General features: G+C 41.0%; 1 protein-coding gene across 1 annotated transcript in view; it reads left to right on the top strand.

Annotated features, from left to right (window-relative positions):
- Window positions 1–12,523, top strand: part of COL4A2 (collagen type IV alpha 2 chain) — a 178,708-nt gene that overhangs the window by 145,201 nt on the left and 20,984 nt on the right. The window contains exons 31-36 of the mRNA XM_081905934.1: window positions 4,099–4,242; window positions 5,318–5,443; window positions 6,159–6,340; window positions 7,277–7,340; window positions 7,925–7,999; window positions 9,475–9,582. Of these exons, the coding sequence (XP_081762060.1) occupies window positions 4,099–4,242; window positions 5,318–5,443; window positions 6,159–6,340; window positions 7,277–7,340; window positions 7,925–7,999; window positions 9,475–9,582 (699 nt within the window). The remainder of the gene's footprint in view (window positions 1–4,098; window positions 4,243–5,317; window positions 5,444–6,158; window positions 6,341–7,276; window positions 7,341–7,924; window positions 8,000–9,474; window positions 9,583–12,523) is intronic.

Here is a 12,523-nt window from a genome sequence, read left to right as displayed (position 1 = left end):
TGGCGCCCCAGCTCCCTCCATTCTGGCTTCTCCTTCTTACTTATAGTGAAGAGGTGCAGAGCAGAAGGTATTCTGTAAGGACTGGTCGTTGTCCTCTTCAGATCACCACACAAACGCTTCTTGTTCTTTTATAAAACATTTTATTGTGTATTAACAAAACAATCTTATAAACGGTTCTTAACTATTATTCCTCAGAGTCACTTCTTTCAGATACCCTCTGAGCTCTGCTTCTCCGTGACCAGCCACCCTCAAAATGGCGAAGGCGCCTTTCCCTTCGCTTTCCGGCTCTTTTTTCTACCCTCCTGGCTAGAGCTGGCCTGTATCTCCCCTCCTCCCAATCTGAGCTAGAACTGAACCCTTGCCTTTCCTGGGAACAGCCGGTCCCTCCCTCTTGTTCCTCTTGCTCCCTTCTATTAGCTTCACTGCTCTCCTTCCCCTCTTGGGGAATGCTTTCTCCCTCTGAGAAACTGGAAACTTCTAACTCTTCCCTGACAACCGCCAACTACCTTGGTTTACAAACTTAATCCGTTCTGGAAGTCCGTTCTTAAACCGAGGCGCGCTTTCCCTAATGAGGCCTCCCACCGCTGGTGCCCTTCCACCATTTGGATTCCATTCTTAGACCGAGGTAAAGTTCGTAAACTGGGACACTACTTCCGGTTTTGTGGAGTTCGTAAACCGAATTGTTATTAAACAGAGGTGTTCTTAAACCGAGGTACCACTGTATTTCTCCCAAATAAAAATAAAATAAAGAAATCTCTTGTTTTAATTGCTTTTTCGTTCTAGGAACGAAAGTAACCATATATGTCCCCCCTTCCTATTGGAATTGGGGAGTTTTCAAAATCCAATTCACTGCTTATAGAGTTTGCCTGGGTTTTTTTAGCAGGAAAGTGTTTCCAAATATTTAAAGATTAATCTTTTCTCATGCTTTTAAACTGTCCCCGAGCAGAGTAGAGCAAGCCATGACCAGGGCGGACCTCCTTTCTTTCACCCAGTTACTATGCCAAATCATCCTAGTTATCTTATTCAATCAATTTTAAAGTTCTCTTGCTTTGCATTAATTGAAAAAGTTACCACATCAAAGGCTGGAGGCTTCTCGTCAAGAGTTTGCTGTAGATAGTCGTGCTTTCAGCTCGATCCCACCCCTCCACTGTTTCTTTTGGAGCTTCAGGAAGGACAGGAGAGCTCATAATTTTGCGCTGCCAATACAAGCACCCAAAATTCCCCTTTAGAATTTCCTTCATATGTGGTGGTCTTGTACTAAGGTCAAAGCCTTCTGGGATATAATATACAATGAATTAAAGAAGGTTTTTAAATATAATTTCAACAAAAAACCAGAGGCATTTTTGTTAGGTTTAATTGGAGAGGAAATAAAAAAGATGTATGCCACAACGGCTGCAAGGATACTTCTGGCCCAGAAATGGAAGCAGCAGGAACTTCCTATGCTGGAAGAATGGCAGGCAAAGATGGTGGATACATAGAGTTGGCAAAGCTGTCGGGGAAGATCCGGAATCGGCACGACGAACTGTTTAAAAAGGACTGGATAAATATTATCATTTTTTTAAAAAAGGACTGGAGCAAATTTATATTTTACATGAAAGAAAATTGTAAACATTTGAAAACGTTTGTAAGTTTGAGTTGAAATGTTTTGTAATGTAAAAATAAGAAGCTATTTTACATATAATGAGGTGAAATGTTAAAAGAAGGTAGAAGGTAAAAAGTGGTTATAGAAATGCTAAGAATTTATTAAAAGATGTTTGGAAGTCAGAAAGAGGGAAGGAAGGAAGTTGATGCTCTGAGCAATGCCTAAGGTTATAGACTTATATAATAAAATGTGACTAAATATGGAAAACTCAATAAAAATTATCATTAAAAAAACCAAAATTCCCCTTTGGGCTTCTTCTGGGGGTGCACAGGGGCCCTTCTGCTTCCCCCTATATCTCTCGATGATCAAGCCTCTCTCTGGAGATCAAGGCTCATGCTCCATTGCCATTAGTGGCAACTTGGAAGTTATGCTTGATCTCATTCCTCCCTCCCACTTCCCTGACCCTTAAGCTCTTCTTCAGAGGCCCTTCTTCAGATGTGATGCCATGGGTAGCTGTTAGCATTGACACATTCCCAATCACACATGACATGCTAACATGCATGTAATAATATGCTCTCTATAAAAATGTGTTTCCTAAAATATTGGACCTAAAGTCCAATAGTGCACTACAGAGATGTTTGCCTTTCACACAAATAGCAGGGAGAGATAGCAGGGGCTTCCGTTTCTGGTAGCGGACTTGGAAAGTTGCTCCCCAGGATTCTTGTGCTCCCAGTCCCAGTCAAGGCCATTGGGGGGGACCTGGGGGCTCTGAGCCGCTTCCCTGGCTGTTGCACTGGACACCCCGGCTCCCCTCCAGTTGCGACAATTTTGGCGGCGGTTCTGGTGGCTCAGGGACCAGCCAGGCAGCATATTTGGTGCTGGCTTGTCTCAAGAGCTCCATGTTACCATAAAAGACAATTTTTGTAAAGTCGCAAATATAAGCCGCACTTTAACTTTTCATGATTGGAATTTGGGGGGGAAATGTGAGGTTTATTTTCGGGCCAATATGGTACTTCTGTCTGTGCCATTCCCAGAAGGAATGCCTCTGGTTTTTGGGGGAAAGGTTTTAAACATTTTTTCCCCATCTTGTTATATATCTTTTCCCAATACTCTTTTGCATGTCCACCACATGTTCCTTCTCCTTCATTACTTCAGATTCTGATTTGTACATCTTAGCTAATCTGCTCGGGGTTAAATACCATCCGTAAACCATTTTCAAATAGTTCTCTTTCAAGACACCTTTTAATGCCTGCTTTGGTCTTTGATGGAGTTGGAAGACTTCACCAATAAAAGAGGGGCAGGATACTGGGTTATATCGTGACTCCATTACTGAGAAAGCCTTGGTCAACAACGAGTGTTTGCTGTGGGTCTCCTTTGATTTTGAGCAATAGGGCTAAAGTCAAAAGACACCCCGCTGTCAGGAGCTCGTCCTACACTCGAGTAGGACCCTGGCAGAGACACATGCCCGACTGGCATGTTCTCTTTCGCCTGGTCTTTAGTTCTGTAGCTTCAAAAGCTTTCTTCTGCCCAAACATCACAGCCAACAGACATCGGCACACTTAGGGATCCGCGAGTCTTTGCAGCTTGCATAATAGACCTCAGCAACTCAGCATTTTGGCTAATCTACTTTATTTACATAGAAACACATGGAGCACTGCAACATGGCTCCCTCTCTCTAGCATCAGGCAACAAAGAGAAAGAACAAAGGACAATAGTCCCACTTCACGGAACACAGTAACACAAACATCCTGTCTCTGTCACTTCCCACTCTGTGGAGTCAAAACATATACTGTCATGTGATAGACAACAATCCCATGACTACAATCATGGAGCAGGAATTCTAATACCTACTTGACTCGATTTCGATTTGATGTACAACTTTAGGTGCCAGGAGAGAACATTCCTCTTCCATCCCTTTGGATAATAAAGATCCAGTACACTTTAAAATGTGTTGTAGGAGGGGGCATTATTTGTTTGTTTTTGCTCTTACTTTATCTTTATCATGTATTGATTATGCATTAATCTTACATAATATGATTTAATCATGATTAATATATGTTTTTAATATTGTATTTTTATGTCGTGAACTGCCCCGAGATGTACAGATGAAGGGCAGTATCCAGATAGAATGCGTGCATAAATAAATAAATAAATAAATAAATAGTATTGATACTGGTTTGGTTCTTCTTTTGCTTAGGTTTTAATGACCATAATATAAAAATTGGGAATCCCTTATACTGAGTCAGGCCATTGGTATCTGACTCAGCGTACAGTCTCCCGCTATATTATCTGTCCTGACTGGCAGTGGCTGCCCTGCGTTTTCTGGCAGGAGTCCTTCCTGTAACACATGGGGCCCTCAGGATGCAGGGCAGGTGCCTTAACCTATTGCTTACTTTTGCATTTGTATTTTAAAATAGAAAAGTTTACATTTAGAACCCTAGAACAAAGTAGGAAAAAGAAATTAATCCCCATTTCTGTGAACATGAATAGTTCTCTTTTATGTTTTCCACCAACAGGTGCTAAAGGTTCCTCTGGAATTGGAGGTTTCAAAGGTGCGATAGGCGTCAGAGGGTGGCCAGGGCAGAACGGAATCAAAGGAGAGCCTGGCTTCACTGGCTTGCCAGGGATTCGAGGTTTACCTGGTGACTCGGGATTGAAAGGTATTGTCCTTCACATTGTGAAGTATTGCTTGTCTCTCAGTGTGCGCGAGATGTGTTCATACACAACTGTAAAGCAGTTTGAAAAAAATAGGTTGTGAAATATAATTGTCCTCTTTATAAAGAAAAATTCTCTTGGTAGCTTTAATCTTACAGCTTACTGTGTTTTCAGTCTATTGCTGGCTTTTGCTGGTAAGTAAAGCTTGGCGTTCATCAAGCAGGGAAGGTTTATTACTGCCTTAGTTTCCAGAGGGACTTGCTTTCACCTTCATTAGTCAGCAGAAAGACCCCTGGCTGCTCTCTCATAACAAAATCTCAGGACTATGATTAGAAAGGGAGTAGCTGCTGGGCTGCACTCCTCATTGCTACATTCTCATATACTTTTTTGAGAACAATTATTTAAATCATTTATTTAGGTTTTTTAAAATAAAAAAAATCACCCCCCTGCAAGGAGTTCAAGGCAGTGGTCTTCTGCTCACTGTATTTTAATGTATGCTTTTTTTGTTACTGTATTTTATTCTGTATATTCTGTTGTAAGACACCCTTAGTACATTGGTAGGAAGATGTAAATAATGAAGTATTAGTATTATTTCCTGCTCAAATTTTACCCACACAACAACTCTGTGAGGTTAGGCTTTCAGGTAAGGCTGAAAGAGACCAAGATTCCCCAGAGAGTTTCATGGTTGAGTAGGAATTTGAACCGAGGTCTCCTTGATTCCAGTACAACCATCTCGCCACTATAGCACATTAGAAGGGCTGATCACAATCACTTCATAAAAGAAGGATACACTTAAGGAGACAAAGCATTCTTACCTTTCCGATCCTCTTAAATGTGTTGCCTTTAAATTGTAAGGATGGATCGATGCTGTAAACCAGCCTAATTCAGCCCCCTGTGGCATTTTATTCATTGGGGTCAAATCCCAAAAATACATATATATATAAAAATCAACAACTTTGGTCGGCCCTCACGCATGTTCACTTCATCAAATCTGGCCCTCTTTGAAAAAAGTTTGGCCACCCCTGCAAACAGTTTTCTATATTGACATGGCAGTCTGGATAAATAATGTGTTCTTAATAGGTGACCGTGGTGACCGTGGCCCACCAGGATCACCCCCTAAAATCATGCCAAGTATGATGCTTGATGTGAAAGGCGAAAAGGGAAATGAAGGAGAAAGTGGTGCCCAAGGGAGCTTTGGTTTCAAAGGTAAGGAGCAATGCCATATTCAGAAAAGGAGTATAATATATTACAAACTGATGTTACAGCATTTGAATATTAGTCACATGAAGCAAATGAGAATTTAATCTTTATTTACAAACATTTCATTCTGTATTACATAATGCACACATTCTAAAGCACTTATTCAGATTATAAATAATAGGAAATGACCACAAAATGATATAGAAATATATATACCCCTAACAGTGCAATTTTAAAAGGTAAAGGTAAAGGGATGACTCTGGGGTTGCGGTGCTCATCTCGCTTTATTGGCCGAGGGAGCCGGCGTACAGCTTCTGGGTCATGTGGCCAGCATGACTAAGCCGCTTCTGGCGAACCAGAGCAGCGTACAGAAATGCCGTTTACCTTCCCGCTGGAGCGATACCTATTTATCTACTTGCACTTTGTGCTTCCAAACTGCTAGGTTGGCAGGAGCAGGGACCAAGCAATGGGAGCTCACCCCATCACGGGGATTCGAACCGCCGACCTTCTGATCGGCAAGACCTAGGCTCTGTGGTTTAACCCACAGCACCACCCGCATCCCAGTGCAATTTTTAGTGGTAGTTAATTAGCAGAATGCAGCTGAGGGCTTCATTCCCCATAATGAATACTTTAGGCAGCTGAAACCAACATTTGCTTTGCTGAAGTTCAGCTACTTGCCCGGTTCAGTCTAACTTAACATTTTGAACTGTGTTTCCTACAGGCACAAAAGGAGCACTAGGCTACCCTGGGCAGACAGGAAGGCCAGGTTCACCTGGCTTTCCAGGTTATGAAAAAGGTCAGAAAGGTGACTATGGAATTAAAGGAATAAAAGGCATATCAGGATATATAGGTGTCTCAGGAGGTCGTGGTATTTCCGGTTTCCCTGGAGCAACGGGAAGGAGGGTGAGCAGATTTTGTTGTTTGACTCAAACTACCAAGTTTTGTTATCTCTGGTATGTTTCCTTTAGTAGTTTGAAAAGCAAAATGCCAGAACCTCAAAAAACAAATTCTGTAAATTCACCAAAAGCAGACTAGATTATGCAGTGCATGTGAATAATGTATTTGATTCCTTTATTTTGGGTGGAATGGGGGCTCCAGCCTGCAGGCCTAATTGAGTCTAGCAAGAGCCCTAACTAGGTCCATGAGGACATTTCCCAAAAGCCATGCTCACCTGCCTGACACTTGACATATATGACATCAGGTGTGGGGCAAGTAAAGACACTAAGCAGGATTCAGGTAATGAGTCCTGTCAGCAGGCATCCTGCTTGAGGAGCTCTTTTTGCGCAGTGAGGTTTCCCTCCTCTCTTCCCCCTTGTGTACCCGTGAAATTGGCTCAGAATGGGGTCAAGAGAACTCAGGGGCATAAGAGTAGAGATAGTTCCAAGATAGTTCCATCTGGCAAACCACAAGGCTTTCCTTGACAAAATAATTGCCTTGGCATGAAATTAAATTCTTTCCATGGTTCCCTGCTGAAAGGAGGGTTTGCAGATACTGCTTTGATTTCAGACTGCCCTGGCAAAGGAAAGCATATCACCCAGTGTCATTGTGGTGTCATGATTGACAGGTGGGCAACCCCACACCCAGTCAAAATGGTCCACTGGAGTTGGGTGAGGTTAGTATCCAGCCCACCAAGTAGATATAGTCCCCCACCCCTGAGTTATTTTTTAGTTTAAATAAAGTTGGTTTCAGGTGCACACTGTGTTCAACAAGAGTACAGTTTCAAGATTTATGACAGAAAAACAAATTTGGATAGTTGAGGAGGAAGTCCAGAGAGAACGAAAACGTTGGTTAGTATTTATTATGCTTGAAAGCTTGATGTTCTTTTTAACTATGTGACAGGGGGAAAAGGGAATTCCAGGGATTGATGGTATTTTTGGCGAAAGTGGCCAGCCTGGGGAAATTGGTGAGTCCATTTATATTCTGTACATCTAAGCTATGTGTATGTAAAACACACACACAGACACACACAAAGAGACAGACAGACAGACAGACAGACAGATTTGTGTATAAAATGAAAGGCTCCTGCTCGTGACCCAGTCTAGTACAAGGAAATATTTCTCTCATTCTTGAGAGTTACTGATCTTGACTTCTCATATCTTTTCATTCTTTAGATGAAGTCAAAATGGAAGTATATATTGTAGAGAAAATAATACAGGCAACCACCCTCCCCCCCCATTTAAGTGGGGGTAATGTTCTGAGGCACCGTGCACATCAGTGAAATTGCGTATATTTGAAACCCCATTGAAAAGGCCTGCAAACACCCTGTTCTGACCCATTTCTGATGTTTTTGTGACTTTTTGGGTCACTTCTGGGTTCAGCGTGATGGGTGGGTCTGTGATTGTGCAGTCGTGCACATATTGAAAGCACGTAAATGGAGAGTTGCATTATAGAGTTTAGAATTTTCACATTAAAAGATGTTCAACAGATGATCTTGGTGTATATAAATCTATGTGAGTGTGTATTATCTCAATTTTTTGCCTCTTACAGGTGATTGGGGAGATACTATAAACTTGCCAGGAAGAGTGGGTTCAAAAGGAGATGCTGGCATAACTGGAGTCAAAGGTATTTTGCATGTGTGTATACACATGCATTCATTCATAATGCAAAATAGTTTGTGGCAAACAGCGCCTGTTACCGGCTTTGACTGTTGTGAGAACTTCATCATGTCTTGGACAAGGATTGCTTCGTCACTGAGACTCATGCACTGGTAATATCATGTAACACGTTCTATGAGAGATCTGGGGTGTGGTTGGTCCAGAGGGATGCAGCTGGTACAAAGTACCTTGGCCCAGGTGGTGGCTAAGATGTGCTCCTTCCCAGCCACATATCACACCATTGAGCTAGTTTTATGGTCTTGTTGATTACCTACAAAGCTCTAAACAACTATGGACCAGGTTATATGAAAGACCATCAAGCTCAAGAAAAGGAACCCAGTTAGTCTTCTCTTCTCACAGCCTGATGATTATCAACTTGTAGTAAGACAAAGGTTGGCTTTTACACTGGTAGTGCTGGTGCTGTGGGGTGCATGCCCTACTGAAATACAAAATACTGAAGTTAATGGCCTAAGTCTACCCAGTGACTTTAGGTCTCACTCTTGGTTGATGCTTTGAACCTCTGAAATAGCAAAATAGTGACATACATACAGGGGCGGACTCTGCTAATATGGTACCCTTATTTTTCCACAATAATTCCTTTTGGTACAGTTGCTTTTTATGGATCCTCTCAGTAGGTAAATAGAGGTTTTATTCTACTTATTATCATTATTTTATGCCTCCTTGGCTCAGCACATGGGCGGTGGGAGGCTAACCGCTGATATCTGCCCGAAATCCAGTGCTAATAACATATAAACACAGCATTACGGTAAAGTTTAAGCATAAAAAATGTAAAAAAATTATATCTGAAGACTTGTATTTAAGTATTTAGTTTTTTGTTGTATATGGTGCAAGGAGGTGGCAAACTATTTTGGAATTTATTTCCTAGTTTTCAGAGCTTTTGAAAGTACAAGAGCAACATGATCTGGGATATCTTTAAAAAACTCAAGATATTGGCTACAGTATATTGATAAATATCCATTGGTTAAAAACATTCCTATTGACTGGGGAAAAGCTCAAATATAAAACAGGTTCCAACATGGCAACAATTTCACCAAGATAACAACATTAACGGGAAACTTGTAAAGAAGGGAAAATTAACTACCACAGTGTGTCTTATTAAAAAATAATTCAATACAAGATATTGGTTTTAGGGAATGGATAAAAAATCTGTGCAGAGTGTTAGTTAATGGTAAATTATTGACCTTTTCTGCTTCACTATTTTCCAATTAAACTTTTTAGCACAGTTGATAGGGCAGTTAGGAGGGAACAGAAATATAACAGCATTTGAATTGTTTCTGATAAATTCAAAAATCATCTAATTCCAAAATTGTTTTAAAAAGATAAAAGGATAAATTTAAAAATCTGTTTTAAAAGGATATGGTTTAGCGATACAGGCAAATAAGGGGGAGAGGAACAATAAATATTTCTCTTTGTTTTTTGCAGGGGTAGAAGGAGCCAAAGGAGGAAAAGGTGATGCTGGTGTTCCAGGTTTTCCTGGCATTCAGGGCATGAGGGGCTCCCCAGGCTCCCCTGGATTGCAAGGGCAAAGAGGTGGGATTTCCTATTTTGTATATAATGTGCTTATATAAAACACTTTTTAAACAAATACATTAAAAATGAATAAGAAAGTGTTGATTAAAAATACAGCAAAGTAAAAGCAATACTGGATACTGAATGCTTTTTCATTATATACTTTAAAACAGATGCTGATACTTGATGCATATTCTTAAGTTTAAACTACAGTGGTGCCCCGCAAGACAAACGCCTCGCAAGACGAAAAACCCGCTAGACGAAAGGGTTTTCTGTTTTGGGGGCGCTTCACAAAACGAATTTCCCTATGGGGTTGCTTCACAAGACGAAAAAATCTTGCGTCCCCCGGCGGGTTTTTTTTGCTTTTTTTGCCCTTTTCCTAAGCCGCTAAGGCGCTTATCAGCTGTTCCGCTGATAAGCCGCTTAACAGCTGATCGCTGGAAGCCGCTTGACAGCTCTAGCACTAATCCGCTAAGCTGTCAATGGGCTTGCTTCGCAAGACGAAAAAACCGCTAGACGAAGAGAATCGCGGAACGGATTCTTTTCGTCTAGCGAGGCACCACTGTAGTCCATTCAAACAAAGTCAATTTGGCTATGAGGGCATTTTTTAACCCCTGTTCTGCTTTCACCAGTGCTTTTTTTTTCTTTCTAAAAAAATGTTTAGGAGTACTCTCCTTTTCCTACTCATATTGAAATACTGCCTCTCAATGAGGCCAAACTTAGAGTCACAGAATGTTTAGGGGTATGCGTACCCCTGCGTTCCCCCAGAACAAAAAGCACTGGCTTTCACTATAAGCAGAGCAATCCTAACTCGGACCTTGTGATGACTGGAGCAATCAAGCCATTGCTGCAGCCACAGGCCTTCAGCTCCTGCTAGTCAGGGCGGAAAATAATGGTCGTGGGGTTTTACTGTACCAGCTCTAAACAGGGGCAGCGGAGGGGCCCATATTGGAAACCTTTTCAGAAAATGGACCAACTTTGGATCCAGTGGCTCCACTACCAGACCCCAAACAGCTGGCTGGATGCCTCGGAACGGTGGGAGGCACCAACTAGGGAACCCCCAGGTTCTGAAAACACAATTCTATAGAACGTTTGTACAATTCCACCATATGTGGAAGAAATCTCCCTTACCTATGGTTACTGCTTTCTTTTTCTTTTTTCTTTTCCCTTATAAATTTTTATTGGTTTTCCATTAATTATACATATATACAGTCTAGATTACATGTTGCATATAACATAGCGGTTACAAGAATCATATATATAATACACAGTTATTTTGGGCTCCGCCGAGCCTCGGACTTCCCTTCACTTCGTTGGTAAGTATCAGATAATTTCTAAAGTTACGTGTTTTATCTCCTTTACATATTTGCCAAACAGTGTTAGAGTTGTTCTAACCCTGCCAAAGACATCGAAGTTCTATACTTATCTCTTATATACGTCATATATTTGTTCCAATTTTCATGAAACTTCTGGTCATCCTGGTCTCTTAGTCTTCCTGTTATTCTAGCTAGTTCAGCATAATTTATCATCTTGGTCTGCCAGTCATTTATAGTAGGTATTAATTCCCTTTTCCAACTTTGGGCTAACATAGTTCTAGCGGCCGTTGTGGCATATAGAAACAGATTTTTGTCCCCTTTTTTGATTTCCTTGCCAACTATTCCTAGCAGGAAAGCTTCAGGCTTTTTGGGAAAAGTATACTTAAAAAAAAATTTAAGTTCGTTGTAAATCAGTTCCCAAAAGCCTTTTACTTTACTGCATGTCCACCACATATGATAGAACTCACCATCCCCCTCTCCACATTTCCAGCATTTCTTAATCTTCAGTTTATAAATCTTAGCCAATTTCACTGGTGTGAGATACCACCTATAAATCATCTTCCAGAGGTTCTCCCTTAGTGTCGTACACACCGTGAATTTCATATTTACATTCCACAGTTCTTGCCACTTTACAAAGTCAATGTTGTAACCAATATCTATGGCCCATTTTATCATGGCCTCCTTCACCTCTTCGTCTTTTGTATACCAATCCAGTAAGAGGTCATACATCCTAGATAATATTTTGTTTTTACCTTCTATGACTTCCACATTAAATTTAGATTTTTTATCTTCAAATCCCAATTTCTTTTAAACATCTTTTAACAGATAATTCACTTGATGGTATTGCAGCCACCCCGTGAGTACATTCTTTACCTCCTCATAGGGCTTGAGTTTTATGCACTGATCAGTTTTATTGATAAGTTCTTCATAGGTAGCTTTTCCCCCCTCCATGTTAGTTTTTTTTGACAGTTAAGACATCTATTGGTGAGATCCACCATGGGGTTTTCCTTTCCAGCAGGTTCTTATTTCTTTCCCATACTTGAAATAATGGTCCTCTAATTATATGATCGCCAGAGCAGCGATGTCACGCTGGCCACGTGACCCGGAAGTGTCTTCGGACAGCGCTGGCCCCTGGCCTCTTAAGTGAGATGGGCGCACAACCCCAGAGTCTGTCAAGACTGGCCCGTACGGGCAGGGGTACCTTTACCTTTACCTTAATTATATGATTTAGGAAGCCTCTATGAACTTTCACCTTTTCGTACCACAGGTACGAGTGCCACCCGTACCTGTTATCGAAGCCCTCTAAATCCAGGATATCAGTATTCTCTAGCTTTATCCAATCTTTCACCCACGTTAAACAAGCCGCTTCGTAATATAAACTCAAATCTGGTAAAGAAAAACCCCCTCTTTCTTTTTTATCTACCAGTATTTTCATTTTTATTCGTGATCTTTTCCCCTGCCAAATAAATCTCGCTAAGATCCTTTGCCAATCTTTACACTGTTTTAGTCCTTTCATTACTGGTATAGTTTGAAACAAAAATAACATTCTGGGCAGGACATTCATTTTAATAACCGAAATCCTCCCTAAGAAGGAAAGTTCCAATCTCTCCCAGATTTCTAAATCTTTCTTGATACCCTTCCAAGTA

The sequence above is a fragment of the Podarcis melisellensis genome (genome assembly GCF_964234715.1).
Source record: "Podarcis melisellensis genome assembly, chromosome: 3".
Lineage (NCBI taxonomy): Eukaryota > Metazoa > Chordata > Lepidosauria > Squamata > Lacertidae > Podarcis > Podarcis melisellensis.
Note: the sequence above shows the minus strand (reverse complement) of the source record. Positions and strands in the feature narration are given on the sequence as shown.